Source organism: Macaca nemestrina, chromosome 4 (genome assembly GCF_043159975.1).
Source record: "Macaca nemestrina isolate mMacNem1 chromosome 4, mMacNem.hap1, whole genome shotgun sequence".
NCBI classification, from domain to species: Eukaryota; Metazoa; Chordata; class Mammalia; order Primates; family Cercopithecidae; genus Macaca; species Macaca nemestrina.
The window spans coordinates 149,820,251-149,839,996 of NC_092128.1; the positions used below are offsets into that span (position 1 = coordinate 149,820,251).

The following is a 19,746-nucleotide window of genomic DNA, read 5'->3' on the forward strand; positions in this document are numbered from 1 at the left end:
CCACTCTTGGGAGTATCATCAGAGAGTGACAGTCAGGGTGAGGCATGCCAGCTACTGCAATGAGCAACTCACTGTGTCTGTGTGTGCAGCAACCGCCCAACACTGTGTATTCCAGATGCCTCTCCCTCTGGTCCTCTTGCTTCCAGCTTGTGTTCAGAAACCCTTCTGACACTGCAGTCTCAGAGGGATCCCCCTCCTCCAGACAGCACGGCTTCCAAGGCCTTCCTACCTCATTCTGGAGGCCTTCATCCAATGACATAGCATCTCTAGCCAGCTCTGCAGAGGAGCTGCCCTGGTGGCTTGCTGGGCCAGAGGAGTTATCAGAACCTGGTGGGGGGCTACAGTGATTACTAGAGCCATTCCCTGGGGACATTTCACAGTCTGTGGGAGCTCATTCCAGGTTCCTTCCATCGGCCTCACCCTTAGAGCCTCCCTGGGGGATTGCGGTGCACGTCTTCTTTGGCTTTCACGATACCCTCTCTTCCCTGGCTCTCCTCCCACTTCTTTTGCTTTTTTTATTTAAAAAATGTTTTTTTTTAAAAGATGCAAAGTCTTGTCCTGTTGCCCAGGCTACAGTGCAGAGGTGCAATAATAGCTCACCGCAGGCTTGACCTCCCAGGCTCAAGTCATCCTCCCACCTCGGTCTCCTGAGTAGCTGGGACTACAGCTATGCACCACCATGCCAGGGTAATTTTAAAATTTTTTTTAGAGATAGGGTCTCGTGCTGGGCCCAGTGGCTCACGCCTGTAATCCCAGCACTTTGGGAGGCCGAGGTGGGCAGATCATGAGGTCAGGAGATTGAGACCATCCTGGCTAACATGGTGAAACCCCGTCTCTACTAAAAATGCAAAAAATTAGCCGGGCGTGGTGATGGGTGCCTGTAGTCCCGGCTACTCGGGAGGCTGAGGCAGGAGAATGGCGTGAATCCGGGAGGCGGAGCTTGCAGTGAGCCGAGATGGCGCCACTGCACTCCAGCCTGGGCGATAGAGCGGGACTCTGTCTCAAAAAAAAAAAAAAAGAGAGATAGGGTCTTGCTATGTTGTTCAGGCTGTTCTCAAACTTCTGGCCCCAAGTGATCCTCCAGCCTCAGCCTCCTAAAGTGCTGGGATTACAGGCATGACCTGAAGTGCCCAGCCTCGCTCCTACTCCTGTGGACATCCTCCCTTGGCTTTCTTTGTCATCTCCTCTTCTTCTGCTGGTCCCAGGAAGTTGGAGAGCCTCAGCCTCTTCTCTCGTCATATACTATTGCTCTTCCTAAGGAATTGCATCCATTCTGAGTGACCTTGCACAACTGTAACTGCAGCTTTGTGACTAAAATTTCCTTCTCCTTCCTTTGCATACACGTTCCCTTGAATCTGCACCCGGAGATGGCTGCCAGGGAGGAATTCTATTAATAGATTTGTCTTTGAGTCTGGGAAATGAAGGACACGCATCAAAAGTTCCTACCATGCCCCAAGCATCTCATGTTCTCACTCTTGCACCTTCATTCATCCTGGGTTGAATTTTTCTTTCTTTTTTTTTTTTTTTTTGAGATGGAGTCTCACTCTGTCGCCCAGGCTGGAGTGCAGTGGCGTGATCTCTGCTCACTGCAACCTCTGCCTCCCGGGTTCAAGCGATGCTCCTGCCTCACCCTCTCGAGTAGCTGGGACCACAAGCACCCACCACCACACCCGGATAATGTTTTATGTTTTTAGTAGAGACGGGTTTCTCCATGTTGGCCAGGGTGGTCTCGAACTCCGGACCTCAGGTGATCCACCCGCCTTGGCCTCCCAAAGTGCTGGGATTACAGGCATGAGCCACCGTGCCCGGCCCTGGGTTGAATCTTAATTTGAAGAGGTATTTTTGACACATTCCTTGCATCATTCCAGATATCACTTATTAGTGTGTCCACTGATTGATTGCTCACCTGGCCAGTATCCATGTACCTTCCTAGTAGTGCCCACACATCCTTCCAGAATCCAGCCCCTCCCTTGAGCAACTCATGTGCTTTGGGGAAAACTGATCCTCTGCAGCTTCAGCAGGAAGCCTTGTTTTACCCAAGACAAAGGGCACATTCCATTTTCCTGGTGACATCATGGTTCACGGGTGAGTCTATGACCCAAGCCAGCTTAATCACACTGAATGTCAGTACTCCTACTTGGACCTGGAGGGAGACCTCCCCACTGTCCCTTCACTGGATGTGGGTGTGGAAGCACAAAGCCCCAGCTATGGGTGGTGCCCATCCCATCATCAGGAGGAAAGCTGGTCTTCACACGAAGCCGATCTTCCAGGCAGAATGAGGGACAAAAAGAACATTGGTTCTTGATGATGCCATTGGGCTGCTGGTTCAAGTCACTCCTGAAGCAGCATCATTTCTGGACATTCCAATGGCAGGGACCAAAATGTCTCTTTGGTTGTTTAATCTACTTTGAAGGCTGGGCGTAGTGGCTCACACCTGCAATACCAGCACTTTGGGAGGCTGAGGCAGGTGGATCACCTGAGGTCAGGGGTTCAAGACTAGCCTGGCCAATGTGCTGAAACCCTGACTTTACTAAAAATACAAAAATTAGCTGAGTGTGGTGGCAAGTGCCTGCAGTCTCATGTACTTGGGAGGTTGAGGCAGGAGAATCACTTGAACCCAGGAGGCAGAGGTTGCAGTGAGCCGAGATCCCACCACAGCACTCCAGCCTGGGCAACAGAGCAAGACTCTGTCTCAAAAAAAAGAAAAGAAAAAAAAAAAAAAAAGAAGGTGCAGGGCAGCAATTACAGTAGCGAAGGCAAAGTGGAAATTTGGGTGTAAATTGTGCACCCATACATTATGCTCCAAGCCAGCTAATAATGACAACTGTGTCCCCACCTACTGGCCACAGGAATTTTTTTGGAGGTGATATCAAGGATGTAGATTTCCTTCTGCTATAAGTTATCGTTTTCTTTTTATTCATTCAGTTGATACATTTTTATTGGGCATCTACATGAGCTAGGTGCTAAAATAGTTGCTACTGATATAACAGTAAGCCAACACAGACCCAGTCCTTTTTTTTTTTTTTTTTTTTTTGAGACAGGGTCTTGCTCTGTTGCCCAGAAATGCAGTGGCACAATCATGGTTCACTGCAGTCTCAAATTCCTGGGCTCAAGCAATCCTCCTGCCTCTGCCTCCCCAAGTAGCTGAGACTACAGGTGTATACCACACCTAATTTAATACTTTTTTTGTAGTGGTGAGGTCTCATTAGGTTGCTCAGCCTTGTGTTAAACTCCTGGCCTCAAAGGATCCGCCCTCCTCAGCCTCCCAAAGTGTTGGGATTACTGGTATGAGCCACCATGCACAGCTCAAAAATACTTTTATGTTCCTTTCCTTCTTCTTTTTTTTTTTTTTTGAGATGGAGTCTCGCTCTGTCTCCCAGGCTGGAGTGCAGTGGCGCGATCTCCGGCTCACTGCAAGCTCCGCCTCCTGGGTTCACACCTTTCTCCTGCCTCAGCCTCACCATTAGCTAGGACTACAGGCGCCCGCCACCCCGCCCGGCTGATTTTTTTTTTTTTTTTTAGTAGAGTTGGGGTTTCACCATGTTAGCCAGGATGGTCTCGATCTCCTGACCTCGTGATCCGCCCGCCTCGGGCTCCCAAAGTGCTGGGATTACAGGCGTGAGCCACCACGCCCGGCCATTCCTTTCTTTCTTCTTAATGTCTCCATGGCAAAATTCCTCATGGCCAATAAATCACTGATTGTAAACAAGCATCATGTGTGGTGTGCCTTTTGCAAGCGTAGCTATGAAGTCCTGTATCCCATTTCCAAGGTATAGCATCCATCATTCCCTTGGGAGCAAGAGATCGTGGTGTAAAGCTGGTTGATCCTGTCAACTGATCTCGCAGCAGGTAAAAAACTGATACTGCAGGTCCAGTTTCAGCGGCTGACAGGAGGGTTTAGCAACACTCCAAAGAGGAATTCTTTGCTCCATGCATCACAAGCAATGCAATCTTTTTGATCACACTTGAATTAAATTTTTGGTTTTAAGCTTAAATAGTCTGTTTTCTCCTATGCTATTTATAAAACGCAGGTGCCTTATAAAAAGGTTTGTGCTTGGAGGTTTTAAAGAAAAGGCAAAAAAATCAAACACGCCTAGGTTTCAGGAACTGACCAAGTACTGGGAGGTTAATCTTTTTTTTCTTTTTTTGAAACAGGCTGAAGTGCAGTGGTGTGATCCTAACTCACTGCAGCCTTGACCTCCTGGGCTTAAACAATCCTCCCACCTCAACCTCTCAAGTAGCATGTGCATGCCGGCACACCCGGCTAATTTTTAAATGTTTTGTAGAGACAAGGTCTCCATATGTTGCCTAGACAGTTCCCTAACTCCTGGGCTCAAGCGATCCTCCCACAAGGCCTCCTAAAGTGCTGGAATTATAGGCATGAGCCTTGGTTTTTCAATTCTGGGTCCATAAATTTATGAAGACCTTGGATACAATGTACACAGGAGAAGGCATCCTGTTGGTAAGGAGTTTCATAAAAAAAGGAAAAGAAAAAGCGTCAAGAAGCTGACATAGGTAGCAACGAGACAGGAAAAGAGAAGATCTTTAAGGCTAGTGTTTGGAGATCAGACATTTCCCCTCAAAGGAGGACAGGCCTGGCTCAGGTCTTCAGAGGCATCAAGAATAGACCCTGGCCTCAGCTGATTCAGAGACGGTCAGAGCAAAGGACACCCCACAGGGCCTTCTCAGGGCTATGTTTGGAAGCAGCTCTTGTTACCCCAAGGCTGCCTAGCATCAAACAGCGTTCCCTTTTATCCTCAAGGTCTGTGGTCAAGTACTTGTCACTGCCCCAGGGGGAAGATATTTAGGGCTGTACAGAGCAAGATGTCCTTGTCATCAGGAGCAAGGACACACGTGGAGCGGAATCTGACTGATGGGTACACATTGCTCTTTCTGCCTGCTTCTGCAACGGAAGATGCTGAAATTGTTCAGCTAGATCCCAACAGTGTGGGTGGCTGAAAGCAAACTCTGTCCACCACGCAGACACAGTCTGAGAGCACCCTAAGTGTGACTGCCCTGGGCCACCCGGATCCCCCTGCTGGGCTCTGAGCAGGGACATGACCGGGCTCTGTTCAGGCCGCAGGGCAGCGTAGTCCCTGTCACAGCCCCAGTGTTATCGCCCCCACCAGTCCCAGGTCGGTCCTCCTGTAAGTCTGCTGGCAATATTGCTCTAAAATCCCACTTCCACCCCAGTTCAGGGACTCACACCTGTAATCTCAACACTTTGGGAGGCCGAGGTGGGAAGATCACTTGAGCCCAGGAGTTCGAGATCAGCTTGGGCAACATAGTGAAACACCTGTCTCTATTAAAAAAAAAAAAAAAATTAGACGGGTATGGTGGCATGCACCTGTGGTTCCAGCGACTTGGGAAGCTGAGGCAGGAGACATTGCTTGAGCCCAGGAGTTGGAGGCTGTAGTGAGCTATGATAAGGCCATTGCACTCCAGCTTGGGCGACAGGGTGAGGCTGTTTCTGAATGAATGAATACATAAGCAAATAAGAAAAAATACAATACAATACAATACAATACAATTTCTGAATGAATACATAAGCAAATAAGAAAAAATACAATACAATACAATACAATACAATACAATACAATACAATACAATACAATACAATACAATACAATACAATCGCACTTCCCAGCGGTTACACCTGGCCACAGAGGTCCCCAGGCTGCCTGCGAGGGCGCCGGGGAGGTCACTATTAGTCCAGCCCTGCAACCGGCAGAGGCCCTCGCACACTTCCGCCGGAAGTCAGCCCCGCAGGGGCGTCGCGCTGATGTCACTAGCCTGCAGGAAGTCTTGTGTCCTGCCCGGGAGGCGCCGGAGCCCAGCGGCGGGCGGTAAGGCCGCCTCCGCGGGGCTGTGGGAAGCTTGGGCTGTCCCTGGACCGTCAGTCTCCTCCTCTGACCCTCCCTTACCCCTCGTGTGTGGGGCCGCCGTCCCACCGCCACCTCGCCCAAGTCCGGGGCCGCCCCGGTGTCCCCTCAGAGCCTGCTGCACTCCACGTCCCCCTACCAGGGCTCCAGCCCCCAGGGAAAGCTCCGTCCAGGTGTCCTGGATGCGGGTAGCTTCGGGAGGCCCTAATGGGGAGGGGCAGGGAGAGACCTGAGGCTACCGACTTGGCTTATTTCTTCTCAACTAGCTGTTTCTCTCAAAGTCTTTATTATTGTTATATTTTGAGACAGCTTTTCGCTCTTGTTTCCCAGGCTGGACACTGCAATCTCCGCCTCCCAGATTCAAGCAATTCTGCCTCAGCCTCCCGGGTAGCTGGGATTATAGGCATGCGCCATCATGCCTGGCTAATTATTTTGGTATTTAGTAGAGATGGATTTCACCATGTTGGTCAGACTGGTCTCAAACTCCTGACCTCAGGTGTTCCACCCGCCTCGGCCTCCCGAAGTGCTGGGATTACAGGCGTGAGCTACAGCGCCTAGCCTGTTTTATTATTTTTAGAGATGGGGTCCAGCTTTGTGGTGGCCTAGGCTGGAGGGTAGTGGTACCATAACAGCTCACTGCAGCCTTGACCTCCTGGGCTCAAGCGATCCTTCCACCTCAGCCTCCCAAGTAGCTGGGACCACAGGTGCGTGCCACCACGTCCCGCTGATTTTTAAATTTTTATGTAGAGACAGTGGTCTCACTATGTTGCCCAGGCTGGTCTCGAACTCTTAGCCTCAAGCGATCCTCCTGCCTTGGCCTCCCAAAGATTTGGGAGCCGGCCTGAGCAACTTAGTCTGGACCATTTCTCCCAAAGTCTTACCCATTTGTGCTGGGGGTGCTGAAAATCCCCTGCTTCCAAATCCTTTTCCACAAGGTATTCTGCCTTTGACTGCTACTCTTGTTTTATTATGTGGGTGTCGAATTGATCTGTCTCTGCAGTCAGATCCAGGCTCCTGGAAGGACAATGTCCGGTAGCTACCAGTCGTGCCAGGCACACACTGCGCCCAAGAGGAGCTGCTGTTTGAATTATCTGTGAATGTTGGTAGGAGGAATGCCAGAGCTGCCAACTGAAAATTATCCAACCAAAAGAAATGTAGGCTGGGCACCCTGAATCACCCGGTGAGAGCTGTTGCTGTTTGTTTGCTCTCGCCTATCATGTCATGAATAGTTTCTTGTTTATCTCACTTGGAATTCCAGCCCAGAATCATATCTGCTAAGGTCAAAAGTAACCAGTTCCGGTATCTTTTTGTGAGTGGTTTTTTTTTTTGTTTTGTTTTGTTTTGTTTTTGTTTTGTTTTGTTTTGTTTTGAGATGGAGTCTCACTCTGTCGCCCAGACTAGGGGGCAGTGGCCGGATCTCAGCCCACTGCAAGCTCCGCCTCCCGGGTTTACGCCATTCTCCTGCCTCAGCCTCCTGAGTAGCTGGGACTACAGGCGCCGCCACCTCGCCCAGCTAGTTTTTTGTATTTTTTAGTAGAGACGGGGTTTCACCATGTTAGCCAGGATGGTGTCGATCTCCTGACCTCGTGATCCGCCTGTCTCGGCCTCCCAAAGTGCTGGGATTACAGGCTTGAGCCACCGCGCCCGGCTGGTGAGTGTTTTTGAGACAGGGCCTCATGCTGTCGCCCAAGCTTGAACTCCTGTCCTCAAGCAATCCTCCCACCTCAGTCTCCTGAGTATTGGGGACCACAGGCATGCGCAACCACACCTGGCTAATTTTTGTATTTTTTGTAGAGATGGGGGTCTCGCTTTGTTGCCCAGGCTGGTCTTGAACTCCTGGGTTCAAGTGATCCTCCCGCCTCAGCCTTCCAAAGTGCTGGGATTACAGGCATGAGCCACTATGGCCGGCCAATTCCAGTACCTTTTTTTTTCTTTTCTATTTTTTGGTTTTAAACCACTACACTATGGAAAAGAATTCCAGTATCCCTGGGCGCAGTGGCTCACGCCTGTAATCCCAGCACTTTGGGAGGCCGAGGCAGGAGGATCATAAGGTCAGGAGATTGAGACCATCCCGGCCAAATCGGTGAAACCCTGTCTCTACTAAAAATACAAAAATTAGCCGGGTGTGGTGGCATGCACCTGTAATCCCAGCTACTCGGGAGGCTGAGCCAGGAGAATCGCTTGAACCCTGGAGTCGGAGGTTGCAGTGAGCCAGGATCACCACTGCACCCCAGCCTGGTGACAGAACGAGACCCCATCTCAAAAAAAAAAAAAAAAAAAAAAAAAAAAGAATTCTAGTGTCCAGTGTCTTAGTGTCTTTCTTTCTTTTTTCTTTTTTTTTTTTTTTGAGACAGAGTCTCACTCTGTCACCCAGGTTAGAGTGCAGTGGCATGATCTCAGCTCACTGCAACCTCTGCCTCCCGGGTTCAAGCGTTCAAGCGATTCTCCTGCCTCAGGCCCCTGAGTAGCTGGGATTACAGACATGTGCCACATGCCCGGTTAATTTTTGTGTTTTTAGTATAGATGGGGGTTTCACCATGTTGGTGGCTGAAACCACCAGGCTGGTCTCAAACTCCTGACCTCATGATCCACCTGCCTTGGCCTCCCAAAGTGTTGGGATTATAGATGTGAGCCACCATGCTCGGCCACAGTATCCAGTATTTTAACACAGGCCTGTGTGTTGACTCTGGTTCCAGAGGGTGATTCCTGATAGTTGTGGCCAGTTCTTGGAGGGATGCTTCTTAGGACAGGATGCCTGATTCTGGGTGCAGGGCTCCTGACTGCCTCTAGGAGATGCTTGTTCTCCAGGCATTGTCAGCAGATTCTTTGGGGGGAAATCTTGTATTGTTGGAACCGAACTGTCGATTCCCTCCTGGGCAGGGGTCGCCGCGAAGGATCACCGACACGAGATTCACAGCAGAGAGTTATTTATTACTAGCGCGCTAGGGTCCCAAGCTCTAAGTTGGCCCTGGGACCCTGACTGCTTGTTACAGGCTGTTTATATAGGCAAACACAAGTTCAAACACAGCTTATGGCGCGAAATTCAAACAAAGCTTAAGGCGCAAAATGATTGGGTCTAGCTATGGCCTGAGCAAGGTGTCTTATGCTGATTGGTTAGAGCAGGACCTTATGAGGTTTTTTTCCTGGAGTTGTTGATTCCGGGAACTTCGAGGCAGGGTGGGACCCCCGGAATTGGCAGGGTGGGACCCCATGAGGTTGTTTCCCAGAATTGGCAGGGTGGGACCCTATCAGGGTGGGTCCCTATCGAGGCAGGGTGGGACCCTATCCAGAGCCACCTGGTGTTAATTTTTTCTATATGAGGCCTAGTTTCTAAGTTTTATGAGGCCTAGTTTCAGTATCTTTGTGAATATTTCAGGAAGTAAAAGAATGATTCGTGCCTGGGGGCAAGGAAGGTGGATGCATTTTCTTTCTTAGTTTATTTTGCATTTGCAGGTTGGAGATGCTTCAAAGGCAGGCCACAGTGTTAGAGTGTTAGATTCAAAATTTTTATCTTGGGCCGGTGCAGTGGCTCACGCCTGTACTCCCAGCGCTGTGGGAGTCTGAGGCAGGCGGATCACCTGAGGTCAGGAGTTCGAGACCAGCCTGGCCAACTTGGTGAAACCTCGTCTCTACTGAAAATACAAAAATTAGCCAGGTATGGGGCACATGCCTGTAATCCCACCCTCTAGGGAGGCTGAGGCAGGAGAATTGCTTGAACCCGGGAGGCGGAGGTTGCAGTGAGCCAAGATTGCGCCACTGCACTCCAACCTGGGTAACAAGAGCCAAACTCCGTCTCGAGAAAAAAAAAATTTTTTTTTTTTTTTAATTGAGACAGGGTCTCACTGTGTTGCCCAGGCTGGTCTCAAACTCTTGAGCTCAAGCGATACGCCCACCTCTGCCTCCCAAAGTGCTGGGATTACAGGCATGGGCCACCACACCTGGCCCAGAATTTTTATCCTGATGGAGGGAGCTCAGGACCATTTGGGAGGCCCCAGTGAGAGGCAGCAGGCCTCTGTTGTGTGTGCCTGAGGAATTCTGTTTTGTTTGTTGGTTTTTCTGGTTTTTGCTTTGAGACATCATTAAAGTCTAGGTGAATTCTGTTTTGGTGGCCATTTGGGAGTTGATTTCTGAGAATGTGTGTCATGGAAGAAATCTCAGTAGCAGATAGTCACACTCTTCCTATTCCTTTGTAGCCCCAGGATGGACTTCCTGATCCTCTTCTTGTTCTACCTGGCTTTGGTGGTGATGGGTCTTGTTCTTATCTGCGTCTGCTCGAAAACCCATAGCTTGAAAGGCCTGGCCAGGGGAGGAGCACAGGTAAGGATGATCCTTGGATAGCACTGGAATTTGAATACTGTGCTAGTCTAAGAGACTCACCAGTTTTGCTACAGGACAAAAAGGAGATGCCAGGCTGGGTGCAGTGGCTCACACCTGTAATCCCAGCTACTCAGGAGGCTGAGGCAGGAGGATCCCTTGAGCCAGGAGTTTGAAGTTGCAGTGAGCTATGATCACACCACTGCACTCCAGCCTGGACTACAGAGTGAAACCCTGTCTCAACAACCACAAAAAAGATGCCACTCAACGTCATTGATGGATTTATTTCACTGATGGCAGTTGTGGGACATTCCATAGCCTCTGTCTGTGTGTGTTTTTTGTTCCTGCTGAAAGTCCTCTTGCGGTGGTGCTTTGAGAGAAGAGGTTGCTGTTTTCCTCTGGATTAGATGCCTGTGATTGGGCATGGATATGAGCAGGGTCCGCCTGGGGTACTTGATGGGTGACTCTGGGGGATGTATGAGCAGAAAGCTCAGCATTGACTGGCCCCCCTCCTTCAGGGATCAAAGTCAGCAAAACGGGACAAGCAGCCTATGGGAAGGCATTGACTTGGGAGGGACCTGGGCCAAGCCCAGTGATCTGGGTGTGGACGCTGGAACCTGGGATTGAACCCAGGCCGGGGAAGTAGCGGCCTTCACATTAACATTCCGCGACCCATTCCCTCTGCTCACCTCACTTTCCCTGAAGACCCTGACAGGTGCCTTCTTCAGAGTCAGACTAGAAATGGAACTGGTGTGAAAGGAAGACCAGTAGAAAGAATTCCCCTCTTTATTCTCTTCTAAATCACTTCTTTACCTGTATACAGAAACCAAACTTCCTCTCACGCAGATTGCCAGCTGTGTGTGGAGTGTCTGATTTGTTTGGGAGTGGAGAAGTGAGAAGTGAAATGGAATCTTTCCCTTTCCTTTTGTTTCAGATATTTTCCTGTGTAATTCCAGAATGTCTTCAGAGAGCCATGCACAGATCGCTTCACTACCTTTTCCATACGAGGTATTTCTATTTCAGAGTTTAAATATTCTCCTCTTTTCTGCTTTGATTATTAATTGTTGAGATCCTCCAGCTTCAGGAAGCTCCTCATGGTTTCCAGCATGGTGAGGGAAAGAAGGCCAGAAAGAATCAAGAGTCCTGAGTTGGGAGCCTCTACTCATAGTTAATCTACCTTTTGAGACGGAGATTTTAACTTGTCTACTTTTAAATAGTGATATTTAAAGATTGGGAAAATACTGACATGTATGTCTGTTAAATACATGCAGAATGTTTCACAGAGTTTTCTATGTAATTCTTACTACTATCTCAAGCCCAAAGGAAGTGGTTGACCCTTGGTTACTTTCTTTAGTATCATACAATTTCTTCAAGGAGAAGCCCCCACGAACAAGCCGTGTGCCTGTTTTCTTTCAGAAACCACACCTTCATTGTCCTGCACCTGGTCTTGCAAGGGATGGTTTATACTGAGTACACCTGGGAAGTATTTGGCTACTGTCAGGAGCTGGAGTTCTCCTTGTATTACCTTCTTCTGCCCTATCTGCTGCTAGTTGTAAACCTGTTTTCTTTCACCCTGACTTGTGTAACCAATCCTGGTAAGTTGAGGCTCTTAGCATACAGCATGGTGACAGCTCCACTGTCTTACTAATAGTGCTGCAAACAAGGAGAGGCTCCCCCACCCCGAGGACTTTGTAAAAGATTTGATGTGTAGCATTTTCCTTATCTTTCAGTTTGGAGTGTTTTCTAATTTTTTTTCTTCTTCGACCCACGGGTTATTTAGAACCGCTTAAAATTTTTAGTTTATCTTTTTAATACTTTCACTTCATTTTGTCATATATAGAGCACGTGATTGGTATGGTGCTGTTCCTTTTTTTGTTTTTTAAGATGGAGTCATGCTTTGTCGCCCAGGCTGGAGTGCAGTGGTGCGATCTCGGCTTGCTGCAACCTCCGCCTCCCAGGTTCAAGCAATTCTCCTGCCTCAGACTCCCAAGTAGCTGGGACTACAGGTGTGCACCACCTCGCCTGGCCAATTTTTGTATTTTTAGTACAGATAGGGCTTCACCATGTTGTCCAGGCTGGTCTCAAACTCCTGACCTCGTGATCCACCCACCTCAGCCTCCCAAAGTGCTGGGATTATAGGCCTAAGCCACCGCACTGGCGGAATTGTACACTTTAAATGGGTGAATTAGGTTTGTGAGTTATATCTGAATAAAGCTGTTATTAAAAATGAATTGCACGGCTGGGCGTGGTGGCTCATGCCTGTAATCCCAGCCTCTTTGGGAGGCCTAGGTGGGAGGATCACCTGAGGTCGGGAGTTCCAGACCAGCCTGGCGAAAATGGTGAAACCCCATCTGTATTAACAAAGAAAAAAACAAAAAATTAGCCAGGCGTGCGTTAGCACATCTGTAATCCCAGCTACTACTTGGGAGGCTTATGTGGGAGAATCACCTGAACCCGGGAGTCAGAGGTTGCAGTGAGCCAAGATCCCGCCACTGCACTCCATCCTGGATGACAAACTAAGACTGTCTCAAAAAAAAAAAAAAAAAAAAAAAGAATTGCTTAAGATATTAAAGATAGCAGTTTCAGTTGTGTTTTATCAGGACGGGTTTTGTGACCATCCAGTCCACCATATTGCACGAAACTGACATATATCCTTACTTTTCCCAGGCATTATAACAAAAGCAAATGAATTATTATTTCTTCATGTTTATGAATTTGATGAAGTGATGTTTCCAAAGAACGTGAGGTGCTCTACTTGTGCTTTAAGGAAACCAGCTCGATCCAAGCACTGCAGTGAGTGTGGTTCTCATGACTCCAGCGGCACCCCCAACAGCACATGTGCGGGCTTTGTCTGTGAGGGACTGTTTCCTGAATCTAAAAGAAGAGCCAGTTCACCCCCAGACGTGGTGTGGCCATTACTTGTAGAGTTGAGATAATGGTTTCTTTCAGATGAGTGAGGGTCAGGTCTTGTGTTCCTATGTAGTAGACAGTCCTCATCCCCGGGCATAACAGCCCTTCCCTCACCACATGGGAGGACATGCTCCCCAGAAGGTGTTTCTGTGGATGTTGTGTTTGTGGATTTCAGTCCTACAAAGCCTAGTCTTCTGGGGAGGGCCCAAGATTCTAGACCAGTGCTGTCTAACAAAAATAGAATGTGGCTAGGCGCAGCAGCTCATGCCAGGAATTCCAGTACTTTGGGAGGCAGGCAGATCTCTTGAACCTAGGGGTTCAAGACCAGCCTGGGTACCATGGGGAAACCCCACCTCTACAAAAAATACAAAAGTTGTAGTCCTGGCTTACTCAGGAGGCTGAGGCGGGAGGATCACTTGAGCCCAGGAGATCGAGGCCGCAGTAAGCTATGGTTAAACCACCACACTCCAGCCTCAGCAACACAGCAAGACCCTGTCTCAAAAAAAAAAAGAAAAAGCCATAAATAGAAACAGTTTTTAAAAATGTTTTTCAAAATGTAACTGTGCTTGGAGACAGTTTTAATCAGTATGTTATTTAACCTAATATATGTAAAATATCATTTTAACATGTAATCAATGTAAAAAATTCTTCATGAGGTAGTTTATATTCTCTTTTTCCTACTAAGCCTTTGAAATCTGGTGTGTATTTTACATTTACAGCACGTCTTGATTTGGACACTAAATTTTCATGTGGAAATACTTGTGTATTTAGATTTAATAAAATGTACAGTTGAAAAAGTAGACTCACAGGTGCAAGTTATATCCATACATTCTTAAAAGTTTTCCAATATCTGAATTTGGTACCAAAAAAATCATTTTCCTTTACCATCCATGTCTACGTTGACATAATGATTCATCTTAATCAGAAGAATTGACTTGACTTTAAAGCAGGAACATCAGTTTTAAAACATGTCTATCCAAGTCAAGTAAATTAACTAACTCTTCTGTTGCCTCCATATTTACACTGAATTCAAAGGAATATTGTAGTAAAAAACAAATGTAAATTTGTCAATATTGACAAAATGTCCTTTCCATTTTTTGGTTTGGTTTTTGAGATAGCGTCTCACTCTGTTAACCCAGGTTGGAGTGCTGTGGTGCGATCATAGCTCACTGTAGCCTTGACCTCCTGTGCTCAAATGATCCTCCCGCCTAGCCTCTGAGTAGCCGGGACCCCGGGTCCATGCCACCACCTCAGATTTTTCTAGTAGCCAGATTGCAAGTGCTCAATACCCACATCTGGCTGGCAGCTCCTGTACTGGACACTGCACTTCCAAAAGCTTAGTTTGGAACTAAGCAGTGCCATTTCCCTCTGATTATACATCCAGTGGTCAGACTGTGAAAATCTCAGCAGGTGTGCGGCGTCCTTGTCTCATCAAGCACCATCCCAGCACATGCCCCCTTGTTTCTGTGCAGGTGTGTGTAACTGGTGTGTGCACCGTTTCGACCATCACTGTGTTTGGGTGAACAACTGCATCGGGGCCTGGAACATCAGGTACTTCCTCATCTACCTCTTGACCTTGACGGCCTCGGCTGCCACCGTCGCCATTGTGAGCACCACTTTTCTGATCCACTTGGTGGTGATGTCGGATCTATACCAGGAGACTTATGTCGATGACCTTGGACACCTCCATGTTATGGACACGGTCTTCCTTATTCAGGTAATTATGCTGTAGGTTTCTGACTTCAAGTTTCAGAATTGCAAAAAGGACATTTATTTTCCCAGTAAAAGCATGAAGTTAGGTGGGGCGTGGTGGCTCACGCCTGTAATCCCAGCACTTTTAGAGGCCGAGGTGGGAGGATCTCATGAGGCCAGGAGTTCAGGACCAGCCTGGGCAACATCCAAATGTCCATCAGCAGATGATTGAATAACTGGTCTCCTGTAGAGACCTTGTCTGTACAAAAAATACAAAAATGAGCTGGGGCCGGTGCAGTGACTCATGCCTGTAATCCTAGCACTTTGAGAGGCCAAGGCAAGCAGATTGCCTGAGCTCAGGAGTTTGAGACCAGCCTGGATAACATGATGAAACCCCATCTCTACTAAAATACAAACAATTAGCTGGGTGTGGTGGCACATGCCCATAGTTCCAGCTACTCGGGAGGCTAAGGCACAAGAATCACTTGAATCCGGGAGGGAGATGTTGCAGTGAGCCGAGATTGCACCATTGCACCCCAGCCTGGGTGACAGAGCAAGACCTTGTCTCAGAAACTAACAAATGTGAAGTTTTTCCTTTTTCTAAACTGATATGAAATTCACATATTGGGCCAGGCATGGTGGCTCACAGCTGTAATCCCAGCACTTTGAGAGGCCAAGGTGGGCGGATCACCTGAGGTCAGGAGTTCAAGACCAGCCTGGCCAGCGTGGTGAAACCTCGTCTCTACTAAAAATGCAAAAAAGTTAGCTGGGCGTGGTGGCCAGTACCTGTAATCCCAGCTACTCGGGAGGCTGAGGCAGGAGAATCACTTGAACCTGGGAGGCGGAGGTTGCAGTGAGCTGAGATTGCACCACTGTACTCCAGCCTGGCCAACAAGAGTGAAAGAGCGAAACACCATCTCAAAAAAAAAAAATTCACATATCATAAAATTCACCCTTTAAAGTATACCACAGTGGTATGAGTGTATTCACAGACTTGTGCAACCCTCACCACTGTCTAATTTCAGAACATTTCATCATCTCCATTCCCTCCTGCCCTAGACCCAGGTAATCACTAATCTACTTTCTGACTTTTGGGTTAGGCCTTTTCTGGACACTTCATGTGAATGGAATTGTGCAATATATGGTCTTTTCCCCTGGCTTCTTTCTTGTGGCACAAGGTTTTCAGGGTTAATTCATGTAGCACGAATCTACTTTATTCCTTTTGTTTGTTTGGGATGGAGTCTCACTCTCATTGCCCAGACTAGAGTGCAATGGTGCGATCTCGGCTCACTGCAACCTCTGCCTCTCGGGTTCAAGCAATTCTCCTGCCTCAGTCTCCTGAATAGCTGGAATTACAGGCACAAGCCACCACACCTGCCTAATTTTTGTATTTTTAGCAGAGAAGAGGTTTTACCATGTTGGCCAGGCTGGTCTTGAACTCCTGACCTTAAGTGATCCACCAACCTCAGCCTCCCAAAATGCTGGGATTATAGGCGTGAGCCTCCGCGCCCGGCCATATTTCATTCTTTTTTATGGCTGAATAGTATTCCATTGTATGGATAGACTGAATTTTAATTATTTGTTTATCAGTTGATGGACATTTCGGTGTTTTCACTTTTTGGCTATTTTTAAATAATACTGCTGTGAACATTCATGTACAAGTTTTTTGTGTGGACATGTTTTTGTTTATAAAACATGTTTTATGTTTATGTTTTTTATGTTTTATGTTTAAAAACATATGTTTTATGTTTTTAAAAACATATATTTCTCTTGGGTAAATTCCACCTAGAAGTGGAACTGCTGGGTCATATAGTAACTTTTTTTTTTTTTTTTTTGAGACAGAGTCTCACTCTGTCACCTAGGCTGGAGTGCAATGGCACCAGCACAGCTCACTATGACCTGGAACTCCTGGGCTCAAGTGCTGCCACCTTGGCCTCCCAAAGTGCTGGGATTACAGGTGTGAGCCACTGTGACTGGCCCAGAATAACTCTTGATTTGAGGCCTTTATATGATAATGACAGTTAATCTTTTGTTATACTGGTTTTTTTGTTTGTGGATCTTTTGGATCTTGGGAATGGGGTTTGGGGTTTTTTTGGGTTTTTTGGTATAGAAAAGTTCAGACATTCTTTCTCATCAAATCTCTTTTCTTTGTAACTTCAACTAGAAAGTCTCCTCCATCAGGAGTTTTGTTAAATGTTCTCTTTGCTTGTGACTTTCAAAAATATTAAACTTTCTAAATTCTTCATTTTGCTTATTGCAAAAACAAAACTTGAAGCAGCGCAGTTCCTATGGTCATACACCATTTACGGAGTCAGTTTTGTTTTTACCCAAACAAGATCACAGTGTAATCCTTGCATCTTGTCTTTCTCATTAGTCAATATGTTAAATCTTTTCACAATCAGTACATAGAAATTGACATCATTTTTAATGGCTCCTTGTTTTCCCATTGTGTGACCATCCCAGAGTTTACCCTTCCTGATGGATGGACAGTTAACTTGTTTCTTGGCTGGGTGCAGTGGCTCACACCTGTAGTCCCAACAATTTGGAAGGCCAAGGCAGGAGGATCACTCAAGGCCAGGGGTTTGAAAGCAGCCTGGGCAACATAGCAAGACCCTGTTTCTATTGATTTTTAAATTTTTTTTTTTTTTTTTTTTGAGACGGAGTCTCACTCTGTTGCCCAGGCTGGAGTACAGTGGCACTATCTTGGCTCACTGCAAGCTCCACTTCCCGGGTTCATGCCATTCTCCTGCCTCAGCCTCCTGAGTAGCTGGGACTATAGGTGCCCACCACCACCCCCGGCTATTTTTTTGTATTTTTAGTAGAGACGGGGTTTCACCATGTTGGCCAGGATGGTCTCCATCTCTTGACCTTGTGATCCACCTGCCTTGGCCTCCCAGAGTGCTGGGATTACAGACGTGAGCCACCATACCCAGCCTTTTTATTTTTATTTTTTGAGACGGAGTCTTGCTCTGTTGCCTAGGCTGCAGTGCAGTAGCAAAATCTCAACTCATTGCAACCTTCACTGCCTGGGTTCAAGCAATTCTTCTGCCTCAGCCTCCTGAGTAGCTGGGATTACAGGCATGTGCCACTACACCCAGCTAATTTTTGTATTTTTAGTAGAGAAGGGTTTCACAATGTTGGCCAGACTGGTCTCGAACTCCTGACCTCAAGTGATCTGCCCACCTCGGCCTCACAAAATGCTGGGATTGTAGGTGTGAGCCACTGTGCCCGGCCCCTGTTTCTATTTATTAAGGAAAAGAAAAAAACTTCGGAAGAGGGGTTGATAAAATCAATGATACAATGAATATCCTTGCACATCTATTTTTGGGGTTGTATTGTTTTAAGAAAGACATTGATCTCTTTTGTCCATCCGGATTTTATTTTGATGAATGAAGTCTGCATTTATTTTATAAATAGCTAACTGGAATAGCACATTTTCCTGAGTAAACTTCCCCTTTTCCTTCAGTGTGAACACTTCCTTCATCCCACAGGAAACTTGTATGTACTGGGATAATTCCTGGGCTGCTTCTCAGTGCTGTTTATGTTCAGTTTGTCACATTTGGACACAGGTAGGTGGGCTGAGGAAGCAGCGCTGGTGGCTGTGGCAGGCCCAGGGTTGGCCGGTTTTCACTCTCTCGGATGTCACAGTCCAGCTGCCTAAATCACTGCCTTTTCTCTGCCCCCAGTACCTCTTCCTGACTTTTCCACGGATTGTCTTCATGCTGGGCTTTGTCGTGGTCCTGAGCTTCCTCCTGGGTGGCTACCTGTGCTTTGCCCTGTACCTGGCGGCCACCAATCAGACTACTAATGAGTGGTACAGAGGTGACTGGGCCTGGTGCCAGCGTTGTCCCCTTGTGGCCTGGCCTCCATCAGCAGAGCCCCAAGTCCACCGGAACATTCACTCCCACGGGCTTCGGAGCAACCTTCAAGAGATCTTTCTACCTGCCTTTCCATGTCATGGGAGGAAGAAACAAGAATGACAAGTGTGTGACTGCCTTTGAGCTGTAGTTCCCGTTTATTTACACATGTGGATCCTCGTTTTCCAAGCATGGCTTGTTTGTTTTGATTTCTACTGTGCTTATAAATCACTACCAGTGGGCAAGGGAGAGAGGGGAAAATGGGTGTTGACTGAGGAATCCCCTTGCTTATCTTCTTTTGAAACCGGGCACCTCTGAAGTCTTGGTGTCAAGGGAATCAAGAGAGGACTTCTCAGAGATTCCAGGTGATGCTGAGACCTTGGTGTCTCTAAACTCTGGGCATGTGGACAGGAGGGGCTTGCAGCCGTGTCTCTGACCTGCCGGATATGCAGGAGGGTCTCGACTTGGCGCCTGCACGTTGTGCCTGGCTGTGCTTTCTTTTATGCCCCCCTCTATTCTCCTCTCTCCCCCAGGGGATTTTCATCTCAACAACAGTGTCCTCACCCAGGCCTGCCTTCTGGCCAGTATGGGCTTGTACACCAGGCACATTCCTGCATGCGAGGCCTCCGGCCTGCCCTCCTCTGTCCACATTCAAGCCCTTTCTGACTAGTTTAAATATTGTGAAAGTGAACTGCCACCTATTTCAGAGGAGAGATGACTGCCAGAAATGAGGTCTTGGTGCGGAAGGTCTTTGGAGTGGGAGGGCTCTCAAGTGCAGGTGGCAGGTGTTCTGCACCCTGCTAGGCCAAGGAGCCCGCAGCCAGAGAGGCGGGGAAATGGGAATCAGGGGCAGGGGTCCTTCCAGCCATCTACCCCCGTAGCTCCCCAGCTGAGAACAGATGGAAACATGAAGACGGGTAGCTGGGGCGGCCAGGGAACCCAAGTCCGCTGGCCCAAGCCAAAGCCCGGCACCACCCCGCATCCTTGCTGGTGGAAAGCATGGTGAAATCAACCAGCGGCGGCTCTGAACGCAACGCAGAGTCCGCGCGGGAGCCTGGGCAAGGACAGAGCGGGCCCGCACTGGCGGTTGG

At 47.9% G+C, this 19,746-nt stretch overlaps 1 protein-coding gene across 4 annotated transcripts; it reads left to right on the forward strand.

Moving 5' to 3' along the window:
• Window positions 1-5,756: 5,756 nt before the first annotated feature.
• On the forward strand, window positions 5,757-18,864 carry LOC105497970 (zinc finger DHHC-type palmitoyltransferase 4). 4 transcript variants are annotated; one of them, XM_011769590.2, is made up of 8 exons: window positions 5,801-5,846; window positions 6,883-7,062; window positions 10,076-10,199; window positions 11,131-11,204; window positions 11,613-11,791; window positions 12,864-12,989; window positions 14,579-14,823; window positions 18,485-18,864. In XM_011769590.2, the coding sequence occupies exons 3-8, from the start codon at window positions 10,083-10,085 to the stop codon at window positions 18,776-18,778; spliced, it is 1,035 nt and encodes a 344-aa protein (XP_011767892.1). In that variant the 5' UTR covers window positions 5,801-5,846; window positions 6,883-7,062; window positions 10,076-10,082; the 3' UTR covers window positions 18,779-18,864. The 4 variants fall into 4 exon arrangements, with proteins under 4 accessions (XP_011767902.1, XP_024653769.1, XP_011767892.1 ...); XM_011769600.3 differs by lacking the exon at window positions 6,883-7,062 and having other exon boundaries at window positions 5,757-5,846; XM_024798001.2 differs by lacking the exons at window positions 6,883-7,062; window positions 10,076-10,199 and having other exon boundaries at window positions 5,786-5,846.
• The last annotated feature ends 882 nt before the right edge of the window (window positions 18,865-19,746 follow it).